The 24,940-nt window shown below is 55.4% G+C and overlaps 2 protein-coding genes across 3 annotated transcripts in view; one reads left to right on the forward strand and one right to left on the reverse strand.

The window, feature by feature from the left end:
• LOC126992394 (uncharacterized) overlaps nucleotides 1-11,689 on the forward strand; it is a 15,521-nt gene extending 3,832 nt beyond the window's left edge. The window contains exon 2 of one of the 2 annotated variants that reach the window (XM_050851105.1): nucleotides 11,458-11,689. In XM_050851105.1, the coding sequence (XP_050707062.1) occupies nucleotides 11,458-11,688 (231 nt within the window). In that variant the 3' untranslated portion in view covers nucleotide 11,689. Of the gene's footprint in view, nucleotides 1-11,128 lie in introns of those variants that run through there. The other variant, XM_050851104.1, reaches the window with a different exon arrangement.
• Nucleotides 1-17,812, reverse strand: part of LOC126992392 (uncharacterized) — a 29,054-nt gene extending 11,242 nt beyond the window's left edge. Inside the window, exon 1 of the mRNA XM_050851102.1 lies at nucleotides 17,545-17,812. Coding sequence (XP_050707059.1) covers nucleotides 17,545-17,712 — 168 coding nt within the window. The 5' untranslated portion in view covers nucleotides 17,713-17,812. The remainder of the gene's footprint in view (nucleotides 1-17,544) is intronic.
• Between the last annotated feature and the right edge of the window lie 7,128 nt (nucleotides 17,813-24,940).

The raw sequence follows: 24,940 nt of genomic DNA on the forward strand, positions 1-24,940 counted from the left end.
CGCACAAGGCTGACACACGTTTGTGCGCTGCGTGGCGGGGATCGTTTGGCGCTGGGGGGGGAGGGGGGGGCCGGCAGGCGGGCGAATATAAGTGAGTGACGGCGGGCACGGCGGCACACTTTACTGTGAGCCCCGACAGTACTCGTGCGCCCTGCCGTAGCCAGACACAGTGACAGCAGCAGCAGCAGCAGCAGCAAGGCCAGCCAGCTAACCACGACAGAAAGACTCACTCCTGAAGCAGCAGCCACAGCGCCGAGACTCATCAGAGGGAATCCCCGGCAGCACCGCCACCGCCGACACCGGAAGAGTCTCCAAGTACACGATGCCCCGACAGACAAGTCCCGTGGCCCTGGCCCTGGCCCTGGCCACCGCCGTGGCCGTGGCCCTCTCCATGCCCCTCCTGGCCACCGCCGCCCCCGCCGCCGCCGCCGCCCCCCAGCCCGTCATCGCCAACGGCAGCAGCGTGGCCGTGGCCCCCCTGGCCGAGGCGTTCCTCTTCTGCTGGGTGGACGCCGCCGCCGCCGTGCAGGAGGTGGAGTGGCGGGACGCCGCCGACAAGCCGCTGCCGTCGTGGACGCCCGGCGCCGACGCCTTCCAGCTGGGCCGCGGCCGACACCTGCCTCACGCCTACCTGGTGCTGGCCGACTTCTGGCAGGACCTGGCGGGCGTGTACACCTGTGTGGCGCGCGGCGAGGCGGGGGTGGAGGGGCGCGCCAGCGTGGCCGTCAGCCTGGACGACGCGGCGCCCTGGGCACGGCGCTGACCTCAGCACCGCGTCAGCGTGGCCGTCAACCTGGACGACGCGGCGCCCTGGGCACGGCGCTAACCTCAGCACCGCGTCAGCGTGGCCGTCAGCCTGGACGACGCGGCGCCCTGGGCACGGCGCTGACTCCATCATCATCGTCATCATCAGCCCCTCCCGCCGCCGCCCCTGCCGTGGCCACACACCCACACGCCGCCGAGCTCCACGAAATGTTCACATTATTTCATTGTGTTTCATCACATTTATTTATTCATTATTTATTGTGTTGCTGTTCATTGCCAACGCTTAACTACAGTATTTATTGAACGCTGTCAATATTTTTTTGTAATAAAACATTTATATATAAATAACTCTCAATGTTCCCATTTTCGAGACACACACACACACATACACACACACACACACACGACAGGAAAAAGATGAGTTCCCGCCACGACCCAAACACGACACACGGTGACAACATGACCAACACTTTACCGGGCGACGCAACACTCCCAGCCCGGCCTGCAACACCACTCCGAGGGGCGCCGCCTCAGGGCCTCGGCTTCCCTTCATCACTACGGTAATATTTACACGGTGACGGCATCAGCTCCAGTGTGGGTAAAATGTCGGCTTCCAATGAACCTGAAGACACACACTTTTTTATAAAGTCCTGCCCCCCCGCAGCGGCAGGGCACCAGTGACCAGACCCAGCTCACGGGGCGGATGTTTTATAGTGACGCTATTTTATAGGTAAAACCCAGAACGAAAGGACGTGACAGCAAAATGCTGAAATTCAGTTGTCGGGTGCTGCAACAAGCTTCCCAACATTAAGTTGCTGGTGTCAACGATCAACTCACCAAACAACAACACATCAGTTGTCTGTACAGCAGCGGCAAGTTGCGAACACCTTTTCTGCGGCGCTTACTTCATCTGTGGAACGAGATCCACCTCCTCTTTCTTATAAGAGAGAACCCACTCCGCCGGGGTATCGAGGAGTGCTGCTCCTTCCCAACAGGAAAGGCTACACCCGGGTCTGGATAACTCTGAGGAATGCCTAAACCACAGACAACTGTCTCTGGGCAACACTGAATGTCACGGTGAACGCCCGAGGAGACAGCTCCCAGATCTCGTCATGTTACAAAATGGAGAGGAGGTGAAAAACGCAAAGAATTGGCGAAACAAAAACAAAACATCGCGGGACTGAAAAAAAAAAAACATTTCCATGGAAGAAAAAACTGGACAAAAAGAGACAGACAGACACAAGCTGACCGCGTTGCTTGAACAAGACACGAACTAATACTTGTTGCGTCACCTTGGTCCGAGAGAGAGAGAGAGAGAGAGAGAGAGAGAGAGAGAGAGAGAGAGAGAGAGAGAGAGAGACTATACGTATAGAGATTGATTAATCAGTTATTCATCTTAAGTATTCCCCCTCTCTCTCTCTCTCTCTCTCCAGCCCATGACGTGCCGCCAGTACAGGTTCCCGCCGTGTCGTCGCTGCACGGGGCTGACACACACATCGGCAGGTTTCGTAGCGGTCTTGTAAGCAGAGTCTGAAGCGGTCTTGTAAGCAGAGTCTGAAGCGGTCTTGTAAGCAGAGTCTGAAGCGGTCTTGTAAGCAGAGTCTGAAGCGGTCTTGTAAGCAGAGTCTGAAGCGGTCTTGTAAGCAGAGTCTGAAGCGGTCTTGTAAGCAGAGTCTGAAGCGGTCTTGTAAGCAGAGTCTGAAGCGGTCTTGTAAGCAGAGTCTGAAGCGGTCTTGTAAGCAGAGTCTGAAGCGGTCTTGTAAGCAGAGTCTGAAGACGACTTGTAAGCAGAGTCTGAAGCGGTCTTGTAAGCAGAGTCTGAAGCGGTCTTGTAAGCAGAGTCTGAAGCGGTCTTGTAAGCAGAGTCTGAAGCGGTCTTGTAAGCAGAGTCTGAAGCAGTCTTGTAAGCAGAGTCTGAAGCGGTCTTGTAAGCAGAGTCTGAAGCGGTCTTGTAAGCAGAGTCTGAAGCTGTCTTGTAAGCAGAGTCTGAAGCGGTCTTGTAAGCAGAGTCTGAAGCGGTCTTGTAAGCAGAGTCTGAAGCGGTCTTGTAAGCAGAGTCTGAAGCGGTCTTGTAAGCAGAGTCTGAAGCGGTCTTGTAAGCAGAGTCTGAAGCGGTCTTGTAAGCAGAGTCTGAAGCGGTCTTGTAAGCAGAGTCTGAAGCGGTCTTGTAAGCAGAGTCTGAAGCGGTCTTGTAAGCAGAGTCTGAAGCGGTCTTGTAAGCAGAGTCTGAAGCGGTCTTGTAAGCAGAGTCTGAAGCGGTCTTGTAAGCAAAGTCTGAAGCGGTCTTGTAAGCAGAGTCTGAAGCGGTCTTGTAAGCAGAGTCTGAAGCGGTCTTGTAAGCAGAGTCTGAAGCGGTCTTGTAAGCAGAGTCTGAAGCGGTCTTGTAAGCAGAGTCTGAAGCGGTCTTGTAAGCAGAGTCTGAAGCGGTCTTGTAAGCAGAGTCTGAATCTGTCTTGTAAGCAGAGTCTGAAGCAGTCTTGTAAGCAGAGTCTGAAGCGGTCTTGTAAGCAGAGTCTGAAGCGGTCTTGTAAGCAGAGTCTGAAGCGGACTTGTAATCAGAGTCTGAAGCAGTCTTGTAAGCAGAGTCTGAAAGTCTTGTAAGCAGAGTCTGAAGCGGTCTTGTAAGCAGAGTCTGAAGCGGTCTTGTAAGCAGAGTCTGAAGCGGTCTTGTAAGCAGAGTCTGAAGCGGTCTTGTAAGCAGAGTCTGAAGCGGTCTTGTAAGCAGAGTCTGAAGCGGTCTTGTAAGCAGAGTCTGAAGCGGTCTTGTAAGCAGAGTCTGAAGCGGTCTTGTAAGCAGAGTCTGAAGCGGTCTTGTAAGCAAAGTCTGAAGCGGTCTTGTAAGCAGAGTCTGAAGCGGTCTTGTAAGCAGAGTCTGAAGCGGTCTTGTAAGCAGAGTCTGAAGCGGTCTTGTAAGCAGAGTCTGAAGCGGTCTTGTAAGCAGAGTCTGAAGCGGTCTTGTAAGCAGAGTCTGAAGCGCTGGAGCGTAACACCTAAACAAGTAAAAACGTTCATCAAATACAGTTATGGGGCGGCGGAACGAGCTCCCCCTCCACCCACCTCTGCTCCTGCTCCTTCCTCCTCCACCTCATCCAACTCCTTCAAGAAACACGGACAGCACGGGGGAGGCGGTGGCCGAGTGCTTAGCGTGCCGGTGTGGTGAGCCCGAGGACCAAGGTTCACGTTGCTCCACCGTAGTATTTCATCAAACTTATTTATCCATTATTTATTGTGTTGCTGTTCATTGTCCAATTTTGAGAACATTATTTTTATCGTTGTTATATTTCTTTGCAATAAAACATGTAACATAAATAACTTTTAGGCAGGTATTGTAAGACACTTTTGGTTCTCACATCAGCTATTTCAAAAGGTCAAAGAGGGGCTCAAATGAGTTCTAATGAGTGTTCTTTTCGGTTCATGGTACAGAGGAAGGGTCAAACTACCACAAGGGCCATAAAACTATCCCTGGAAATGACCCAAATACCTACGAAAGCCTTGTCAAATGTGTGTTTCTTATGTTCATGGTACAGAGGAAGGGTCAAACTACCACCAGGGCCATATAACTATCCCTGGAAATGACCCAAACACCTACGAAAGCCTTGTCAAATCTGTGAACTTGGGCGACGAAATCTTTAGTAATACGCCCCTCAATGTTCCAATTTGGATTCAAACACACACACACACACACACACACACACTTTAAACTTCTTGTCATCCACGACGACAGGTCACTTCTACTGCATTTAACCTCACCCCCCGCCCCCCACTGTGGATGGACATGAGGGAGACGTGACCCGCTCATCCTCACGGCCGCGGGTGAAGCTTAAGTTGGTATTGTCGGATGCTCCCGCCCTCCACACCAACTATTTCCAAAGGCCAAAAAGGAGGTTAATCGAGTTCTAATGAGATATTTTAGGTTCACGGTACAGAAGGCGGCTCAGACTACCACCAGGGTCATAAAAGTACTACCCCTGGAAATGCCTTAAACTCCCACGAAAGACTAGTAAATTACGTGTTCTTTTAGGTTCACGGTACAGAAGAAGGCTCAGACTACCACCAGGGTCATAAAAGTACTACCCCTGGAAATGCCTGAAACTCCCACGAAAGACTAGTAAATTACGTGTTCTTTTAGGTTCACGGTACAGAAGGCGGCTCAGACTACCACCAGGGTCATAAAAGTACTACCCCTGGAAATGCCCTAAACTCCCATGAAAGACTAGTAAATTACGTGTTCTTTTAGGTTCACGGTACAGAAGAAGGCTCAGACTACCACCAGGGTCATAAAAGTACTACCCCTGGAAATGCCTTAAACTCCCACGAAAGACTAGTAAATTACGTGTTCTTTTAGGTTCACGGTACAAAAGAAGGCTCAGACTACCACAAGGGTCATAAAAGTACTACCCCTGGAAATACCTTAAACTCCCACGATAGACTAGTAAATTACGTGTTCTTGGGCGCAGAAATTTTTAAAAATATGACCCTTAGCGTCAACCCACAAAGGCGCAAACAGTCCTTGAGCGTGACACAGACAGCGCTGAGGCGTCCGGGCGTTACGGACAAAGAAAGTAATCAGTCGAGGGAACATACGTGTTGTCATGGAGGTACTGTGATACATTAACTTAGTGAGATGGAAGAGGGAAGGTTTAGGGGAGGTGTGGCTGGGTGGTCAGAATGCCGGTGTAGTGATCCGGAGACAAGGGTTCGCATCCCGCCCGCCGCCACAAGCTGATGACCACCTATCAGCCCGGTCTGTAGCGAAACTCTCAAGAGGATGCACTGGAGCTCCGGGGGCCAGCGTGAGTCAAGTAAAAATGGCGCCAATGTAAAATATTTTCCCGCGATGCTAACGGGCTGGGGCCAACCAACAGGGAAGGTCAAGGAAGCCTACCGCTGCTGTGGGCTAAACATAGAAATGGAATAAAAAATACGAAAATGGGAAGAGAAATAAGCACAAAATTCCCAAACTAAAAACAAGATAAAAATTAAGGGAGAAAACACTGTAATGGTGGAAACAAGAGAGTAACTTATTAAGAAAAAAAAAACACTGACCGCGCTCCTTAAGTTAAAACGGAAATTGGTGTCGTCCACGTGACCTTGACTTAAGCAAGACACGAACTGATACTTATTGCGTCACCTTGCTCCGGACGCGGCCACTGAGAGAGAGAGAGAGAGAGAGAGAGAGAGAGAGAGAGAGAGGAAGTAACTATACGTTGAGGCCAAAACGATTATCAGTGATTCATCTTAAGTCTTCACCTTTCCCTCTGTCTCTCACGCGCCAATCCGTGACGCGCCGCCAAGACAAGTACCCGCCGTGTTATCGCCGCGTGGCGCACAGGGCTGCCGCAGGGTCGCGCAATATGTGGCAGAAAACGTATGGTGTGTGGGGGGGGGGGAGGGCGGCTGTATATAAGGGTGTGTTGAGGGGCACGGCGGCACACTCGCCTTTGACAGCACAAGCACCTCCAGCACGCCCTGCCGAAGGACTGAAGAAGACGCAGCACACCGCCTCCAGCAGCACCAGCACAAGCCAGACACAGCGCAAAGGAGTCGTCGCCGGCGGTGCCAGCAGCAGCAGAACACTGACGAGACCACACACGGCAGCAGCGGCGTCCCCGTCAGCGGCAAGGGAAGAAGACACACTCAGGAAGACACGCACAGCAAGGAGACCGTCCACAGCCGCAGCCGCGGAGCCACAGCCGCCGACACAGACGCCGACACAGCCGCCGACACAGCCGCCGACACAGCCGCCGACACAGCCGAGGACAGTCTCCGGCGGCCCCGCCACCGCCGACACCGGAACAGTCAACAAGTCCACGATGCCCCGACAGACAAGCCTCGTGGCCCTGGCCCTGGCCACCGCTGTAGCCGTGGCCCTCTCCATGCCCCACATGGCTACCGCCGCCCCCACCACCGCCGCCGCCGCCCCCCAGCCCGTCATCGCCAACGGCAGCAGCGTGGCCGTGGCCCCCCTGGCCGAGGCGTTCCTCTTCTGCTGGGTGGACGCCGCCGCCGCCGTGCAGGAGGTGGAGTGGCAGGACGCCACCGACAAGCCGCTGCCGTCGTGGACGCCCGGCGCCGACGCCTTCCAGCTGGGCCGCGACCGACACCTGCCTCACGCCTACCTGGTGCTGGCCGACTTCCGGCAGGACCTGGCGGGCGTGTACACCTGTGTGGCGCGCGGCGAGGCGGGGGTGGAGGGGCGCGCCAGCGTGGCCGTCAGCCTGGACGACGCGGCGCCCTGGGCACGGCGCTGACCTCAACACCGCGTCAGCGTGGCCGTCAGCCTGGACGACGCGGCGCCCTGGGCACGGCGCTGACCTCAGCACCGCGTCAGCGTGGCCGTCAGCCTGGACGACGCGGTGCCCTGGGCACGGCGCTGACCTCAGCACCGCGTCAGCGTGGATGTCAGCCTGGACGACGCGGCTGGACGACGCGGCGCCCTGGGCACGACGCTGACCTCAACACCGCGTCAGCGTGGCCGTCAGCCTGGACGACGCGGTGCCCTGGGCACGGCGCTGACCTCAACACCGCGTCAGCGTGGCCGTCAGCCTGGACGACGCGGCGCCCTGGGCACGATACTGACTTCATCATCGTCATCACCATCACGCCACACACCCACACGCCGCCGAGCTCCACGCAATGTTCACGTTCATCTTATTTCATCACACTTATTTATCCATTATTTATTGTGTTGCTGTTCACTGTCCAATTTTAAGTACATTGTTTATTGAACTTTGTTATATTTCTTTGCAATAAAACATGTAATATATAAATAACTTTTAATGATCCCATTTTCGGTTCACACACACACACACACACACACACGTCACCGCTACGCGGCCCTCGTCCAGCGATACGACTTCGTGCCCCTCGCCGTGGAGACGAGCGGCGTGCTGGGACCTGCCTTCGGAGACCTGCTGCAGGAAATCGGCAGGCGCATCAGCCAGAGCAGCAGGCAGCCCCGTGAGGCGGCATGGCTGAGGCAGAGCGTCAGCATTGCAGTAGCACGCGGCAACGCAGCAGCGATGTGTGGGCCCCCGGACCGCTGCCCACACCCTTAGCCGAAGCTCGCATACGCCCACACACACGCACGCACGCACGCGCACGCACACACAGACACGCACGCACACACACAGACATTTTCCTTTCTAAGAGGTGCACGTCACAGCAGCCTGCGGAAAGGCCGGGGCAGCTGCCATCACACCCAGTGATGCCAACGAAATAAATATTGGTGGAGACGTCAATAAAACACACACACACACACACACACACACACACACACACACACATGATATTTTTTTTAACAAAACCTGGCAGGGGCGCCGCCTCTCCCCCGCTGGGCCTCGCCTTCCCTGCATCACTACGACAAGTGTTAAGAGGGTAGTGACATCGGGCGGTAAATTCTCGGCTTCAAGTGAATCTGAAAACACTTTGTTCCTAACACCCCCACTGCAGCGGGGGGCTTTCATGGGCACAAGGGGCCGGACCCAGTTCACGGTGACGCGGGCGAATGTTTTATAGTGACGCTGATTTTATTGGCATGACCCAGAGCAAAAGTACGTGACACAAAATGCTGGGAACGTTCATCAAGTACAGTTGTCGGGCGCTGCAACAAGCTTCCCCAACATAAGTTGCTGGTATAAGCGATCAACTCACCAAACAAAAGCACATCAATTGTCTATACAGTAGAAGGAAATTGCGGACACATATTTAATGTTTTTCTTCATTCATTTAGACGTGCTCGAACTATTGTTTCTTACTGAGAACACTCCGCCTGGAAACCGAGCCCCGGGAATGCTGTTCCTTCTCAGCAGGGAAGGTTTATCACACCGGGTCTGGAGACCTTGCATGACTGTCTAAAACCAAAGACGACCGTTTCTGAGCACCAGAGAATGTCACGTTGAACGCCTGAACAGTTACCTCTCAGGCCTCGGTATGTTAAAAAGAGGATGAGGAAAACAGACAAAAAATGACAAGAAAAACAGAAAAACATTAAGGCATTGTAAAAATAGAAAATAAATGTATCAAAACACCACAATGTGAGGAAACACTAAACAAATGAAGGAATACCAAACAGACAGACACAAGCTGACCGCCTCCTTAGGACAAAACGGAAGTCCATGTCCTCGGCGCGTGTGACTTAAAGAAAACACGAACTGATACTTATTGCGTCACCTTGTTCCGGAAGCGGCCACTGAGAGAGAGAGAGAGAGAGAGAGACTATACGTATGGAGAATGGCTATCAGTGATTTATCTTAAGTATTTCGATTTCTCTCTCTCTCTCTCTCTCTCCAGGCCGTGACGTGCCGCCAGTACAGGTCCACGCCGTGTCATCGCCACACGGAGCTGACTCACACATTGGCATGTTTCGTAGCGAACTTATAAGTAGAGCCGAAAGCGGTGGAGCGTAACACCTAAACGCTTCCTCACCTTCCTCAAATACGGTTATGGGGCGCCGGAATGAGCTTCCCAGAAGTTAGGCACACAGTTCTAGACGATTATTTCACAAACCGACAGCACAACAGTTGTCTTTACAGCAGCGGCAAGTTCCAAACACGTTTGCTACTACTCTTTCCTCATCTACGTTGAACGTACTCCAACTTCTCTTTCTTAAAGGAACACGAGGACCACGGAGGAGGCGGCGGCCAAGTGGTCAGCGTGCGGGCGTGGTGCCCCCGGGGACCTAGGTGCGAGTCCCAACGATGACCGCTGACAATTTCCAACCATCGCCAAGTGTCTGAAGGTTACCCACATGCTGCCCAGACCTTCAGTCAACCCTGACCTCAGCGACTCAGGTCAAGAGGAGCGCCGGGGGGCAGCATGGGCCAGGCAAGAGTCACACATCACGGCGCCACCAACGGGCTGCGTCCGCCAAAGAGGCCCCTCATGACAGCCTACCGGCGCTATGGGCAGCACCTGTAAATCAACGAAAGAACCCTTCCTCACCAGCGAGTATCTCACGCCACGCCAAGGATGATGACGTTTCATACTACAAGTCCAAGGCAGATCATCATCTCCACGTCTTCCTCCTCTGACCTTAACAGAGATAACGTGTGTCAAACAGTGGCGTAATGTGTGTGTGTGTGTGTGCGCGCGCGCGGTACATAACGAGCTTGTCCCAGTCCAGTCGCCGACGTGTCACGATCACGTAGCAAGGGTCAGACGAACGTTGGTGATCCTGTCCCTCAACACCGAGACGTCTATCTTACACACACACACACACACACTGATAAGTAATCTTTCATTCACAGATTTATGTGTGTGTGTGTGTGTGTGTGTGTGTGTGTGTGTGTGTGTGATAAGATTCAGATAATGGTGTCAAGTAGAATATATTGAGATACCTACAGCTGGTGGAGGAGTAGTAGGGAGAGGAGGAGGCGGAGGAGGAGGAGAGAAGGAGGAGGAGGAACTTCGTTTCGATTATGTCTACGTGAGATGGATTAAGTGATCGATGAGGTGGACGAGATATGGAGATAAAGGAGGAATGTGGAGGAATAACGTGGATCTGGAATGTGGAGGAGGAGGAGGAATTTGGTTCAGGTTGTGTGTAAGTGAGACAGACTGTGTGATGGAGAAGGTGGAGGAGACTAAGGAGGAATGTGGTTTAGGTTCTGAGTACATGAGGAGGAGGAGGAGGAGGATCTTGTCGAGGTAAATGTGCGTCAGGAATGAAGGAGGAGCAAGGACAGAAGAACTAATGACGGGCGAGAGTGAATGGATGATGGGGAAAAAAATACATTAAAATACATTATAAAAAAGCAGGAATAAAACAGAAGAGAAAATTTGAGAGTATAATATATAAACGATAAATGAAAACACACACACACACACACACACACACACACACACACACACACACACACACACACACACAAACACACAAACAAAACACTCCGATATCTCCGTAGAAAAGCTCTGCACTCAACCTTCGCGGCCTGGCAGGCGGAGGTTCGAGCCTCGGTCAGGCCGGGATTTTTTCCGCTGCCAAGGAGCGGTGACTGTCCCGCCTTGAGCAAGGGTGTGTGAAGGTCCCGCCAGTACCCAGAGATGCACTGATGAGCCTTGCTCTAATTGGCAGGGTGCTGGCGATGACGAGTGCAGCTCGTGATCAGGTCCTGCTGGATTACACACACACACCGCCCAGCGCGCCAATCCGTGCCGCGCCGCCAAGACAAGTTCCCGGCGTGTTATCGCCGCGCGCCGCACAAGGCTGACACACGTTTGTGCGCTGCGTGGCGGGGATCGTTTGGCGCTCGGGGGGGGAAGCGGGCGAATATAAGTGTGTGTCGGCGGGCACGGCGGCACACTTTACCGCGAGCCCCGACAGTACTCGTGCGCCCTGCCGTAGCCAGACACTGCAGCAGCAGCAAGGCCAGCCACTAACCACGACAGAAAGACTCACTCCTGAAGCAGCAGCCACAGCGCCGAGACTCATCAGAGGGAATCCCCGGCAGCACCGCCACCGCCGACACCGGAAGAGTTTCCAAGTACACGATGCCCCGACAGACAAGTCCCGTGGCCCTGGCCCTGGCCACCGCCGTGGCCGTGGCCCTCTCCATGCCCCTCCTGGCCACCGGCGCCCCCGCCGCCGCCGCCCCCCAGCCCGTCATCGCCAACGGCAGCAGCGTGGCCGTGGCCCCCCTGGCCGAGGCGTTCCTCTTCTGCTGGGTGGACGCCGCCGCCGCCGTGCAGGAGGTGGAGTGGCGGGACGCCGCCGACAAGCCGCTGCCGTCGTGGACGCCCGGCGCCGACGCCTTCCAGCTGGGCCGCGGCCGACACCTGCCTCACGCCTACCTGGTGCTGGCCGACTTCCGGCAGGACCTGGCGGGCGTGTACACCTGTGTGGCGCGCGGCGAGGCGGGGGTGGAGGGGCGCGCCAGCGTGGCCGTCAGCCTGGACGACGCGGCGCCCTGGGCACGGCGCTGACCTCAACACCGCGTCAGCGTGGCCGTCAGCCTGGACGACGCGACGCCCTGGGCACGGCGCTGACCTCAGCACAGCGTCAGCGTGGCCGTCAGCCTGGAGGACGCGGCGCCGCGGGCAAAGCTCGTTTCATCACCATTGCCATCAGCACCATCACCATCACCGCCATCACCCCCTGCAGCGCCACACACCCCGCCGCGCTCCACAACGTTCACATTACATAAATGTTCCTAATTTCATTTATTTATTTTTTCACTGTCAATTTCTAAGTAACTTATTCTGTAAGCATCATAATATATTGTGGAAAAATAAGCTTGTAGTTATTATTTTTTAGTTTCCCTTTTCTTCCCTGACACACACACACACACACACACGCACACACACAGAAGCAAGCAGTAACATAAATCCACCGTGAGGCGTCTTGCAGGAAAAGAGCTTGAACACGTTAGGCTCCGTACACCCGCGCGACACTGCCCCGAAACACGAGTCGAACGAAACCGTCACACTCGGTGCCCGCGATGGAGATAAGCAGCCTGCGCACGTCTGAAGGTACGGACAGACTCGTGCATCATCACACCCAAAAAACAACTTGATAACCACCCGTCACATTACGGTAATTGTGGAGATTGACTCCGCGCCTCCAAAATACGATATTACGCCTCCATTTTATAGTTAAGGGACAAAATACATGTCCCTCAACCATAATATGAAGGCGCAAGTACTTAAAAGTAAAGAAAACGGCCTAATCCCCTTCCCCTAATGATCTTGGGGGACCCGTGGGAAATAGGGGGTTTGGGCTGGGGGAGCATATTTAAACAAGGCTACTCCAACCGAACTTTACATAAACTAACCCTGTACCCTCCCCCCCGCCCACACACACACACACATGTATGATGCGCCGGTAAAACTAGAGAAGTACAACAGTATGTTAGACCTTGGAAACGATATTATTCTCGTGGGGGCAATGTTGGAGGCGCGTAGTGAATCTCCATATTTACCAGAAGGAGGACGTGAAAGGAGAAGCTGCTACGCGATAGTTATAATACAATTTTTGCTCCACAGACATCATTGCAACACCACCATCAGTAACAATAACACATCAATGAAGCCAGCACGTGGGAAAAAAGGAGAAAGGAGAAAGAAATGAAGAGGAGAGGAGAGAAGAGAAGGAGGAAGAAGAAGAGAAGAAGGAAGAAGAAGAGGAGGAAGAAGAAGAGGAGGAGGAAGAAGAAGAGGAGGAAGAAGAAGAGAAGGAGGAAGAAGAAGAGGAGAAAGAAGAAGAGAAAGAGGAAAAAGAGAAATAGGAAGAGGAGTACGAGTAGGAGGAGGAGGAGGAGGAAGAAGCCGCTACAGGACAAGTTTAACAGAACACTCACGTCGTCCTTAAGGCTCAGGATGGTCCGTGCTAAGTCTCTATATACCAAGTCAAGTCACTCTGCTTCAAAACTGCGACCGGTACGCGCAGGAGGCGGTTTGGGGGCGGAGCAGCGGGATGACGTCACTTGGAGCTAAAACAAAAAATACCCGCCAGTTCAGGGGTGACTAAAGTTGGGGCCGTGTGTGCACTCTGGATGTGCATTTTCGCCTTCTTTCACAGCGCGTTCAGGCAACCCACTGACGAAGAAATATGTCTTTTTGTTGTGCTATTGCGTGACTGTAATTCCAATGCCCCCAAACGGCGGTGTGGGGTGTGAGGGAGGGCATGTTGAAGTGATTGATTTAAATTAGTCCGCCTTTCTTCGTTTTCTCTAAATCCCTGTTTCTACATTCTCTAGTTTGGCTCCAAGCAGTGTCACGCATAAACCACGCCTCGGCCGTGTCTCCTCCCACAAACCTGCGTGTGACTTGACTTGGTGTATATAGACTTAGGGTCCGTGTTGCAGCCAGTGCCTCGTCGTGGTCCAACAAGTCATCAGGATCTTTTCAACCACGAAGCTCCGGTGCTGTGCTGTGGTGTGAGTAGCTTCTAACATGCCAAGCGGTGGCCTAAAGACGGGTCATTTTGATTCTGAGCATGTCCACAACACCGGCGTCTATCTTGCTCCTGGGAACGGTCTACTGCTGGTCACTGAACTGTTGCTGGCCTCCGTTACTGATGTCCATGTCTGGGGGTGATGTAGGATTTTAGGACAACGCGGGGCCTCTCTCACACGCCGCACGTCAGCCCCATTCACAGCCACCGTCACAAACACACATTCCGTACGTAAATATACCAAAATAAGTGAAAATCCGGGAGTAACAAGCGGCCGCGGTGTTCCTAACGAGAGATAAGGAGAGACTGCGGGAAATGCGCGCTGATTGGATGAGAGAAAAATGCATCGCTGTCTCCCATTGGCTTAGCGTTCCTGGACGGTGTGTGTCGCGGTCTCCTATTGGTCAACCGCCACACCACCACACGAGCTCCAGGAGAGGCGGGAAGCGCACACACACACACACACACACACATAGAGAGGTAGTTTGGAAGTTAGTTAGGCTGTTAAGTAGTTGGTTAGATAGTTGGATAGATAGTTAGATTGTTAGAATATATATTAGTTAGAAAGATAGCTAGTAAGTTAGTTAGAATGCTGTAAGTAGTTGGTGAAATAAATAGGTAGTTAGGAAGTTAGTTAGGCTGTTAAGTAGTTGGTTACATAGGTAGTTAGTTAAATAGATTGTTACGACACTGAGTAGTTAGTTGAAAGATAGGTAGTAAGTTAATTAGAATGCTGTAAGTACTTAGATAAATAAATAGGAAGTTAGTATTTAGGATGTTAAATAGTTAGATAGGTAGTTAATTAAATCGTTAGGGTATTGAACAGCTGGTCATAAGTTAAGGCAGTTGGCCACATGGAGAATTTTGCAACTTTACTGCAACTTTAGAAAAAACAGAAATAAATACAAAACACTTCGAATAACGATCCACCTCTTCAATGCTTCGTTATAGCAATATGTTACCTGCCTGTCTCCCAACGTACGTACAAAAAAAACAAAAAACATATACTTAAGTCTTTTTGCGGTTTGAGAATCTATCGAATTGCCTTGTCAAATATGTGTTTCTTTTGGTTCACGGTACAGAGGAAGGGTCACACTACCACCAGGGTCATAAAGCTACCCCTGGAAATGCCCACAACTCCTACGAAAGCCTTGTCAAATGTGTGTTTCTTTTGGTTCACGGTACAGAAGAAGGGTCACACTACCACCAGGGTCATAAAACTACCCCTGGAAATGCCCACAACTCCTACGAAAGCCTTGTCAAATGTGTGTTTCTTTTGGTTCACGGTACAGAGGAAGCGTCACACTACCACCAGGGTCATAAAACTACCCCTGGAAATGCCCACAACTCCTACGAAAGCCTTGTTGAATATATGAACCCCTCTGTCTCCGCGAGGCGAGGCGCGGAGGCAAGTTCTCATAATTTTCTTCTTCGTTTTCCTTCGCGTCACAAGTTCCGTTCCGTTCGGGTTCATAGTTCGGATCCGTTTCACGATGCGAGGGTTTGATGAAGCGATTTGCGTCATAGCGATGGAATGTGTGTGTGTGTGTGTGTGTGTGTGTGTGTGTGTGTGTGTGTGTCAACAAAAATGGGAACACAAAGTTATTTACATTCACATGTTTTATTACAAAAAATAAATAACAGCGTTCAATAAATACTGTAGTTAAGCGTTGGCAATGAACAGCAACACAATAAATAATGAATAAATAAATGTGATGAAACACAATGAAATAATGTGAACATTTCGTGGAGCTCGGCGGCGTGTGGGTGTGTGGCCACGGCAGGGGCGGCGGCGTGTGGGTGTGTGGCCACGGCAGGGGCGGCGGCGTGTGGGTGTGTGGCCACGGCAGGGGCGGCGGCGTGTGGGTGTGTGGCCACGGCAGGGGCGGCGGCGTGTGGGTGTGGCCACGGCAGGGGCGGCGGCGTGGTGTGTGGCCACGGCAGGGGCGGCGGCGTGTGGGGGTGTGGCCACGGCAGGGGCGGCGGCGTGTGGGTGTGTGGCCACGGCAGGGGCGGCGGCGTGTGGGTGTGTGGCCACGGCAGGGGCGGCGGCGTGTGGGTGTGTGGCCACAGCAGGGGCGGCGGCGTGTGGGTGTGTGGCCACAGCAGGGGCGGCGGCGTGTGGGTGTATGGCCACAGCAGGGGCGGCGGCTTGTGGGTGTGAGGCCACAGCAGGGCGGCGGCGTGTGGGTGTGGGGCCACAGCAGGGGCGGCGGCGTGTGGGTGTCTGGCCACAGCAGGGGCGGCGGCGTGTGGGTGTGTGGCCACAGCAGGGGCGGCGGCGTGTGGGTGTGGCCCAGCAGGGCGGCGGCGTGTGGGTATGGCCACCGCAGGGGCGGCGGCGTGTGGGTGTGTGGCCACAGCAGGGGCGGCGGCGTGTGGGTGTGTGGCCACGGCAGGGGCGGCGGCGTGTGGGTGTGTGGCCACAGCAGGGGCGGCGGCGTGTGGGTGTATGGCCACAGCAGGGGCGGCGGCGTGTGGGTGTGTGGCCACAGCAGGGGCGGCGGCGTGTGTGGGTGTGGCCACAGCAGGGGCGGCGGCGTGTGGGTGTATGGCCACAGCAGGGGCGGCGGCGTGTGGGTGTGTGGCCACAGCAGGGGCGGCGGCGTGTGGGTGTGTGGCCACGGCAGGGGCGGCGGGGGGGGGGTGTGGCCACGGCAGGGGCGGCGGCGTGTGGGTGTGTGGCCACGGCAGGGGCGGCGGCGTGTGGGTGTGTGTGGCCACGGCAGGGGCGGCGGCGTGGGTGTGTGGCCACGGCAGGGGCGGCGGCGTGTGGGTGTTTGGCCACAGCAGGGGCGGCGGCGTGTGGGTGTGTGGCCACGGCAGGGGCGGCGGTGTGTGGTGTGTGGCCACGGCACAGCAGGGGCGGCGGCGTGTGGGTGTGTGGCCACAGCAGGGGCGGCGGCGTGTGGGTGTGTGGCCACGGCAGGGGCGGCGGCGTGTGGGTGTATGGCCACAGCAGGGGCGGCGGCGTGTGGGTGTGTGGCCACAGCAGGGGCGGCGGCGTGTGGGTGTGTGGCCACAGCAGGGGCGGCGGCGTGTGGGTGTGTGGCCACAGCAGGGGCGGCGGCGTGTGGGTGTGTGGCCACAGCAGGGGCGGCGGCGTGTGGGTGTGTGGCCACAGCAGGGGCGGCGGCGTGTGGGTGTATGGCCACAGCAGGGGCGGCGGCGGGTGTGTGGCCACGGCAGGGGCGGCGGCGTGTGGGTGTATGGCCACAGCAGGGGCGGCGGCGTGTAGGTGTGTGGCCACGGCAGGGGGGCGGCGGCGTGTGGGTGTATGGCCACGGCAGGGGCGGCGGCGTGTGGGTGTGTGGCCACGGCAGGGGCGGCGGCGTGTGGGTGTGTGGCCACGGCAGGGGCGGCGGCGTGTGGGTGTGTGGCCACGGCAGGGGCGGCGGCGTGTGGGGCTGATGATGACAATGAAAATATTGTGCCCAGGGCGCCGCGTCGTCCAGGCTGACGGCCACGCTGACGCGGTGCTGAGGTCAGCGCCGTGCCCAGGGCGTCGCGTCGTCCAGGCTGACGGCCACGCTGACGCGGTGCTGAGGTCAGCGCCGTGCTCAGGGCGTCGCGTTGTCCAGGCTGACGGCCACGCTGACGCGGTGCTGAGGTCAGCGCCGTGCCCAGGGCGCCGCGTCGTCCAGGCTGACGGCCACGCTGGCGCGCCCCTCCACCCCCGCCTCGCCGCGCGCCACACAGGTGTACACGCCAGCCAGGTCCTGCCGGAAGTCAGCCAGCACCAGGTAGGCGTGAGGCAGGTGTCGGCCGCGGCCCAGCTGGAAGGCGTCGGCGCTGGGCGTCCACGACGGCAGCGGCTTGTTGGCGGCGTCCCGCCACTCCACCTCCTGCACGGCGGCGACGGCGTCCACCCAGCAGAAGAGGAACACCTCGGCCAGGGGGGCCACAGCCACGCTGCTGCCGTTGGCGATGACGGGCTGGGGGGCGGCGGCGGCGAGGGCGGCGGCGGCGGGGGCGGCGGTGGCCAGGAGGGGCATGGAGAGGGCCACGGTCACGGCGAGGGCCACGGCCAGGGCCAGGCTTGTTGTGGAGGACATTATGACGCTTATAGAGATATCGGGGTTGTCAACAAAGGCAGGTGCAGTTGTTGTGGTTGTAGAGGTTGTTTTTGTGGTGGCTGTGAAGGCTGTTCCAACAGTTCAGTGCTCTCAGCCACTTCTCGGCGTCGAGTGTTGCTACTCTTTCCCGCGGCACGGCTATATATACCCGCCAAGACCCCTGCCCCCCCCCCCCTTTTTGGCCCCGCCCCCTCTGGAAAACGTATTCTGGGCCTTTATTTCGTCACAACACGTCTTGAACTTGTGCCGAACACTCGTGCGAGGAGAGATAAGGAGCGAGGGAGATAACGTGTGTGTGTGTGTGTGTGTGTGTGTGTGTGTGTGTGTGTGTGTCATATTCAATAGGTCCTGTGCAATGTCCTGTCTTGGTCCAAACGCTCGTAAAGTGTTTTAACTCATTCAGTTTTTCTGCCTAGACGTCCTGTTTGTCCAGACTGCCCCAGACCAAGGCGTCTGTACGGACAATTGTAATGGGCCTCGTCCCCCAGCATGACCCAGCAGCGTCATCTGGAGGGCGTGCAAAAGGGGGCGCCTCATACCCCACCTACTTAAGGGCACTCCCCCAGTTGAATCTCTCCCCCTTCAGGACCAGTATCCCAAAATCCGATGAGGTCAGGGACTTCAGTACCCAGCGGAACATACCCCTGCTGCCCCCCCCCCTCTCCTTCCCCGTACACGTGTTCCCGCACAGCACATCACCCTCCAGCACACTCGTTTACGCACAAAGAGATACAGGTTCAGCCCAGTGACCTCTCGTGAAAGAGATAAACGGCTCCACACACACACACACACACACACACACAGAAAGCATGACACAAAACAAACACAAGCACATATCTCTGAATGAAAGATAACTTATCATTGTCTGATACGAACTGTTTAAGTGTGTGTGTGTGTGTGTGTGTGTGTGTGTGTGTGTGTGTGTGTGTGTGTGTACGTTTGTGTGTGTGTGGTTCCATGAGATAAATGAATGAAAACAATTTTATTTATAATCTTTTTAATAGATAAAACTCGATAATTACTTCGTACAGTGTATTAAAAAACGTCAATAAATAAACAATAAATAATATAAATATTAAACAAGTAATATCAGTGACTTCGGGAGGGAAGACGGAGGCTGGTGGTGGTAGTGATGGTGGTGATGGTGGTGGTGGTGATGGTGGTGGTGATGGTGGTGGTGGTGATGAGAGGGAGACGGACGCGGTGCTGAGGTCAGCGCCGTGCCCAGGGCGCCGCGTCGTCCAGGCTGACGGCCACGCTGACGCGGTGCTGAGGTCAGCGCCGTGCCCAGGGCGCCGCGTCGTCCAGGCTGACGCGGTGCTGAGGTCAGCGCCGTGCCCAGGGCGCCGCGTCATCCAGACTGACGTGGTGCTGAGGTCAGCGCCGTGCCCAGGGCGCCGCGTCGTCCAGGCTGACGTGGTGCTGAGGTCAGCGCCGTGCCCAGGGCGCCGCGTCATCCAGACTGACGTGGTGCTGAGGTCAGCGCCGTGCCCAGGGCGCCGCGTCGTCCAGGCTGACGTGGTGCTGAGGTCAGCGCCGTGCCCAGGGCGCCGCGTCATCCAGACTGACGTGGTGCTGAGGTCAGCGCCGTGCCCAGGGCGCCGCGTCGTCCAGGCTGACGGCCACGCTGGAGCGGAGCTGAGGTCAGCGCCATGCCCAGGGCGCCGCGTCGTCCAGGCTGACGGCCACGCTGGCGCGCCCTTCCACCCCCGCCTCGCCGCGCGCCACACAGGTGTACACGCCCGCCAGGTCCTGCCGGAAGTCGGCCAGCACCAGGTAGGCGTGAGGCAGGTGTCGGCCGCGGCCCAGCTGGAAGGCGTCGGCGCCGGGCGTCCACGACGGCAGCGGCTTGTCGGCGGCGTCCCGCCACTCCACCTCCTGCACGGCGGCGGCGGCGTCCACCCAGCAGAAGAGGAACGCCTCGGCCAGGGGGGCCACGGCCACGCTGCTGCCGTTGGCGATGACGGGCTGGGGGGCGGCGGCGGCGGTGGGGGCGCCGGTGGCCAGGAGGGGCATGGAGAGGGCCACGGCCACGGCGAGGGCCACGGTCAGGGCCAGGCTTGTTGTGGAGGCCATTGTGACGCTTGTAGTGATATTGGTCTTGTCAACAAAGGCAGGTGCAGTTGTTGTGGTTGTTGTAGTTTCTGTGGTCGTTGTGAAGGTTGTTCGACAATTCAGTGCTCTCAGTCACTCCTCGGCGTGGAGTGTTGCTACTCTTCCCGTGGCACCGCTATATATACCTCTGCACCCCCCCCCCCTCTTCTTGGCCCCGCCCCCTCCGGCAAAACGTATCCCGGGAATCGTTTCATCACAAAACGTCCTGAACTTGTGCCGAACACTTGTGCGAGGAGAGATAAAGAGCCTTATAGATAACGTTTGTGTGTGTGTGTGAGAGATTAGCTACCTCTGCCGCGTCCTGCTGTTGAACGTGTGTGCGTCATTTCCCTGTGTGTGTGTGTGTGTGTGTGTGTGTGTGTGTGTGTGTGTGTTAGCCAATAGGTCCTTTCCAGTGTCCTGTCTTGGTCTAAACGCTCGTAAATTGTTTTGTACTCTTTATATTTTTCTTATTCGACGTCCTGTTCCTCCAGACCTTCCCGCAGACCAATGCATCTATACGGACAACTGTGATTCTCTAGACCGTTCACGCATCTTCTCGTCCTCAGTAACATTTTCACGTTCCCTTCAAGCTGCTCCCCATAACACACACACACACACACACACACACACACACACACACACACACACACGTCCTCTCCATCAGCTCGTGTTCTCCCCTCACCATAATCGAAAAAGTGGCCGAGTGGTTTGCGTGCTGGCGTGTGAGCCCTGGGACCGAGGATCGAGTCCCACCGATAACCTCAGTGACTTCCGTCTAATGGAGCACCGGGGGGCATCATGGGCCAGGCAAGAGTCACACATCACGGCAGCCACTATAAATAAAATTCGCCTGCGCCACTATCGGGCTGGGGCCGTCCAAGAGACCCCTCGCGAAAGTCTACCGGCGCTATGGGCAGCACGTAAAAAATCACAGCGGTCATGCCACCTCCCTGCCTTCACCTGAGTCTGGCAGCCTGAACGTATACAACCTTTGATCAGAGAAACTTTAACAACAATGAAGAATCTCAGTCTTCACCGCATAGTGCCGGGAATCGAACCTCGGCCTTCAGAACTGAGACATGAGCCCAAAACACACCGCGTCAGAGGTCACCTGCAACATTTATTTATTTATTTATTTTTTTTTTTTTTTGCGTCGATGCCTGTAACACCGGCAGGCTTTCTTGAGGGGCCTGGTGGCCGGCTCGAGCCCGTCTTGGTGCAGGCAAGTGTTTATAGTGGCGCCATCTTTTCTTGGCTCATGCTGCCCCCCGGAGTTCATTCTTGAATGATTTGGACGATTTCTTCTAGAGTCCGGGTTGATGGGTGGTCTTCAGGACAGCATGTGGGTAGTCTTAGGCCACTCGGCGGTGACTGAAAAATCCGAGGTGGTAGCGGCAGATTCGAAACCGCGTCGTCCAGAACGCGGTCAGTGCAGGGCCCGCACGCTGACCACTCAGCCACCGCCTCCCCAACATAACGTGGCACTCCAGCCCCCAGTGTGGACATGAGGGAAAGGTGATGGCTCCGGTGGCGGTGGTGGTGACAGTGTTGGTTGCAGTTTGTGCTGGCTGTAGTGGCGGCAATGATGGCAGTGGTAGTGGTGGTAGTGGTGGTCGTGGTGGTCGTGGTGGTGGTGGTGTTCGCGGCGGTGGTCGCGCACACGGAGGCAGCAGGACACACCGCCGCGGGATTATCGGCGTCAAGACTTCTCCCCGGGTCGTTATCAGCCGCGGCGCCTCGTTCCCTGAAGCGCCGTGACGTCCGCGCCGACGGTTTAGTGTTTAAGGATACGGATTTGAAGTTACAACAACACCCCCTCCCTCCCCTCCTTCTTCCCCCTTAACTCTTATACCCCCCTCTCTCCCCTCCTCCCTCCACCCCTCGCCTCCTACCGCCGCTCAGCCCCGCCCCGCCCCGACTCGTCTCCGGGTTTACGTGTGGCACAATTATTCTAATCCAGGACGGCTGGCGGATGCCGCGTGCCTGGGGGTTGCCGTGGCCGCGGAGCCTGGTGACGGGGGAGGGGAGGCCGTCAGGGCTTTATGAGGCACCAAAGCCTAAGGTCCTCATTTGCAACCTGGGAACACCACAGACCGGCGGTGCACCGGTAGTGGAGTGGTTACACACTCGCCGCCTCACAATCGAGGGGTCCCGAGTTCAATAACTAGGCGGAGTGGAGACGGATCGGCAGCCTCTTAACCCCTCCCCCTGTACTTGTACTTAAGCTGCATTCTGAATGACTATTCAACAGTGTTACACTGTCCTATGTGTGTGGGGAAAGATTTTTTTAAATGAACACTACCATCTATACAATCGTAGTAACATGTATGAAAGCGATAACTATCATTGGGGAAAATGTTAGTGTGTAAAATAATTAGAGGAGGAAAGAAAGTACGAGCAAATGAAAAGGTTGTCTGTTGAATACTCATTCAGAATGCAGCTTAAGTACAAAAAATCAATGGCATAACCATTTAAGAAGGATAGTAATTATGGTAATCCAATCCTTAAAATTCAAATTTTGCATCCAAAATCTTTCATTATTTCATAATTATTCATATTTGACCTCTGACCTTTCTTAAATGATAATGCCAGGTCAGATTTGTTCTTAAGTTGCATTTTAAGATAGTACCTAGGCATACTAATCTTATGAAATAAAGAAATAATTTGGGCGCAAAATTTGAATTATAAGGAATTAATTGCCATATTTATTACCATTCTTATATGGTAATGCCATTGATTTTTTGTTCTTAAGTTGCATTCTCAATGACTACTCAACAGAAACAACTTATAAACCAAATATGAATGATGGACAAATATTTTGAATTTTTGGTGACTTAAGGGTTCATATTTGCCCTCTGACCTTTCTTAAGTGGTAATGCCAGGTCAGATTTGTTCTTAAGTTGCATTTTAAGATACTACCTAAGGATACTAATCTTATGAAACAAAAAAATACTTTGGGCGCAACTTTTGAATTATAAGGAATTAATTACCATGATTATTACCATTCTTAAATGGCAATGCCATTGATTTTTTTTTCTTAAGTTGCATTATTGTGCTTTACTATGTGTTTCTGTTATGTATGCATAGTTTTGTGAGTGGGCGTAGAAGTTTGAATTATAAGGAATTTAAGGGCCCCCTTTTAAGGGTCCCTTTTCCAAACCCCAGGAATGCGAAACTTAAGAAATCCCTTTTAGACATTTCTATTGTATGTACAGTCGGGTAAACCAGTCAAACCTTTTGGGCGCAACTTTTGAATTAAACTTCAATGGGCTCCTGAACTACTGGTGTGGGAACAACCGCACGGCCAAGATGGGGGCGGCGTGCATCGTGCCCCACCTGAGTGACGAGGCTCCGGCACGGCACTGTCACCCTCCCCAGCAGCAGGGCGGGCGGGCCGGTGACCCTCGGGGCCTGGGCGTGTGGGTGGTGACCGGCGCTGGCGACACACTCGGCCCTTCGCGGCACCGCTAACACACTGTCTGTCTGTATCTTCTTCAAAATGATGAGTTCCCTGAGGCGTCATGAGGGGCGGAGGACGGGGAAGGAGAGGGAGAAGGTCAACACTTAGACGTTGTGAATAAGTGCATATCAAGGATTATTATTGAGGCAAACATCATCATTGCTGACGGCCTGCGGAGCGCTGCGCTGACGGTGGAGCGGGGCCTGAAACCTCATCAACGACACACACACACACACACACACACACGAAAAAGCTGACCCGTGGCTGCTGCGGAGAGGGCAGTGACCCACGTCTTGACCCGGTGAGGTCAGGACAGGTGTGTGTGCGTGTGTGTGTGAACCAAAAATGGGACATTAAAAGTTATTTATATTTACTTCTTTTATTTAAAAAATATATAACAGCGTTTAATAAATAATGTAGTTAAGCGTTGACAATGAACAGTGACAATAAATAATCAATAAATAAATGTAGCGATAGACGATGAAATAATGTGAACATTTCGTGGAGTTCGGCGGCGTGTGGGTGTGTGGCCACGGCAGGGGCGGCGGCGTGTGGGGCTGATGATGACGATGATGGTGTCAGCGCCGTGCCCAGGGCGCCGCGTCGTCCAGGCTGACGGCCACGCTGACGCGGTGCTGAGGTTAGCGCCGTGCCCAGGGCGCCGCGTCGTCCAGGCTGACGGCCACGCTGACGCGGTGCTGAGGTCAGCGCCGTGCCCAGGGCGCCGCGTCGTCCAGGCTGACGGCCACGCTGACGCGGTGCTGAGGTTAGCGCCGTGCCCAGGGCGCCGCGTCGTCCAGGCTGACGGCCACGCTGACGCGGTGCTGAGGTTAGCGCCGTGCCCAGGGCGCCGTGTCGTCCAGGCTGACGGCCACGCTGGCGCGCCCCTCCACCCCCGCCTCGCCGCGCGCCACACAGGTGTACACGCCCGCCAGGTCCTGCCGGAAGTCAGTCAGCACCAGGTAGGCGTGAGGCAGGTGTCGGCCGCGGCCCAGCTGGAAGGCGTCGGCGCCGGGCGTCCACGACGGCAGCGGCTTGTCGGCGGCGTCCCGCCACTCCACCTCCTGCACGGCGGCGGCGGCGTCCACCCAGCAGAAGAGGAACGCCTCGGCCAGGGGGGCCACGGCCACGCTGCTGCCGTTGGCGATGACGGGCTGGGGGGCGGCAGCGGTGGTGGTGGGGGCGGCGGTGGCCAGGAGGGGCATGGAGAGGGCCACGGCCAGGGCCAGGGCCACGGCCAGTGCCAGGCTTGTTGTGGAGGACATTGTGACGCTTGTAGTGATACTGAACTGGTCTTTTCAACAAAGGCAGGTGCAGTTGTTGTGGTTGTAGAGGTTGTTTTTGTGGTGGTTGTGAAGGCTGTTCCAACAGTTCAGTGCTCTCAGCCACTTCTCGGCGTGGAGTGTTGCTACTCGTTGTGTGAGGAAGCTGAGTGACCCAGCCTTCCCGCGGCACACCAATATATACCCACCAACACATCCTCGGCCCCTCCTGGCCCCGCCCCCTCCTTGGCCCCGCCCCCTCCTTGGCCCCGCCCCATACGGCAAAACGTATCCCGGGCCTTCGTTTCGTCACAACATGTCTTGAACTTGTGCCAAACACTCGTGCGATGAGAGATAAGGAGCGAGGGAGATAACGTGTGTGTGTGTG

This window comes from Eriocheir sinensis, unplaced genomic scaffold (genome assembly GCF_024679095.1).
Source record: "Eriocheir sinensis breed Jianghai 21 unplaced genomic scaffold, ASM2467909v1 Scaffold453, whole genome shotgun sequence".
NCBI classification, from domain to species: Eukaryota; Metazoa; Arthropoda; class Malacostraca; order Decapoda; family Varunidae; genus Eriocheir; species Eriocheir sinensis.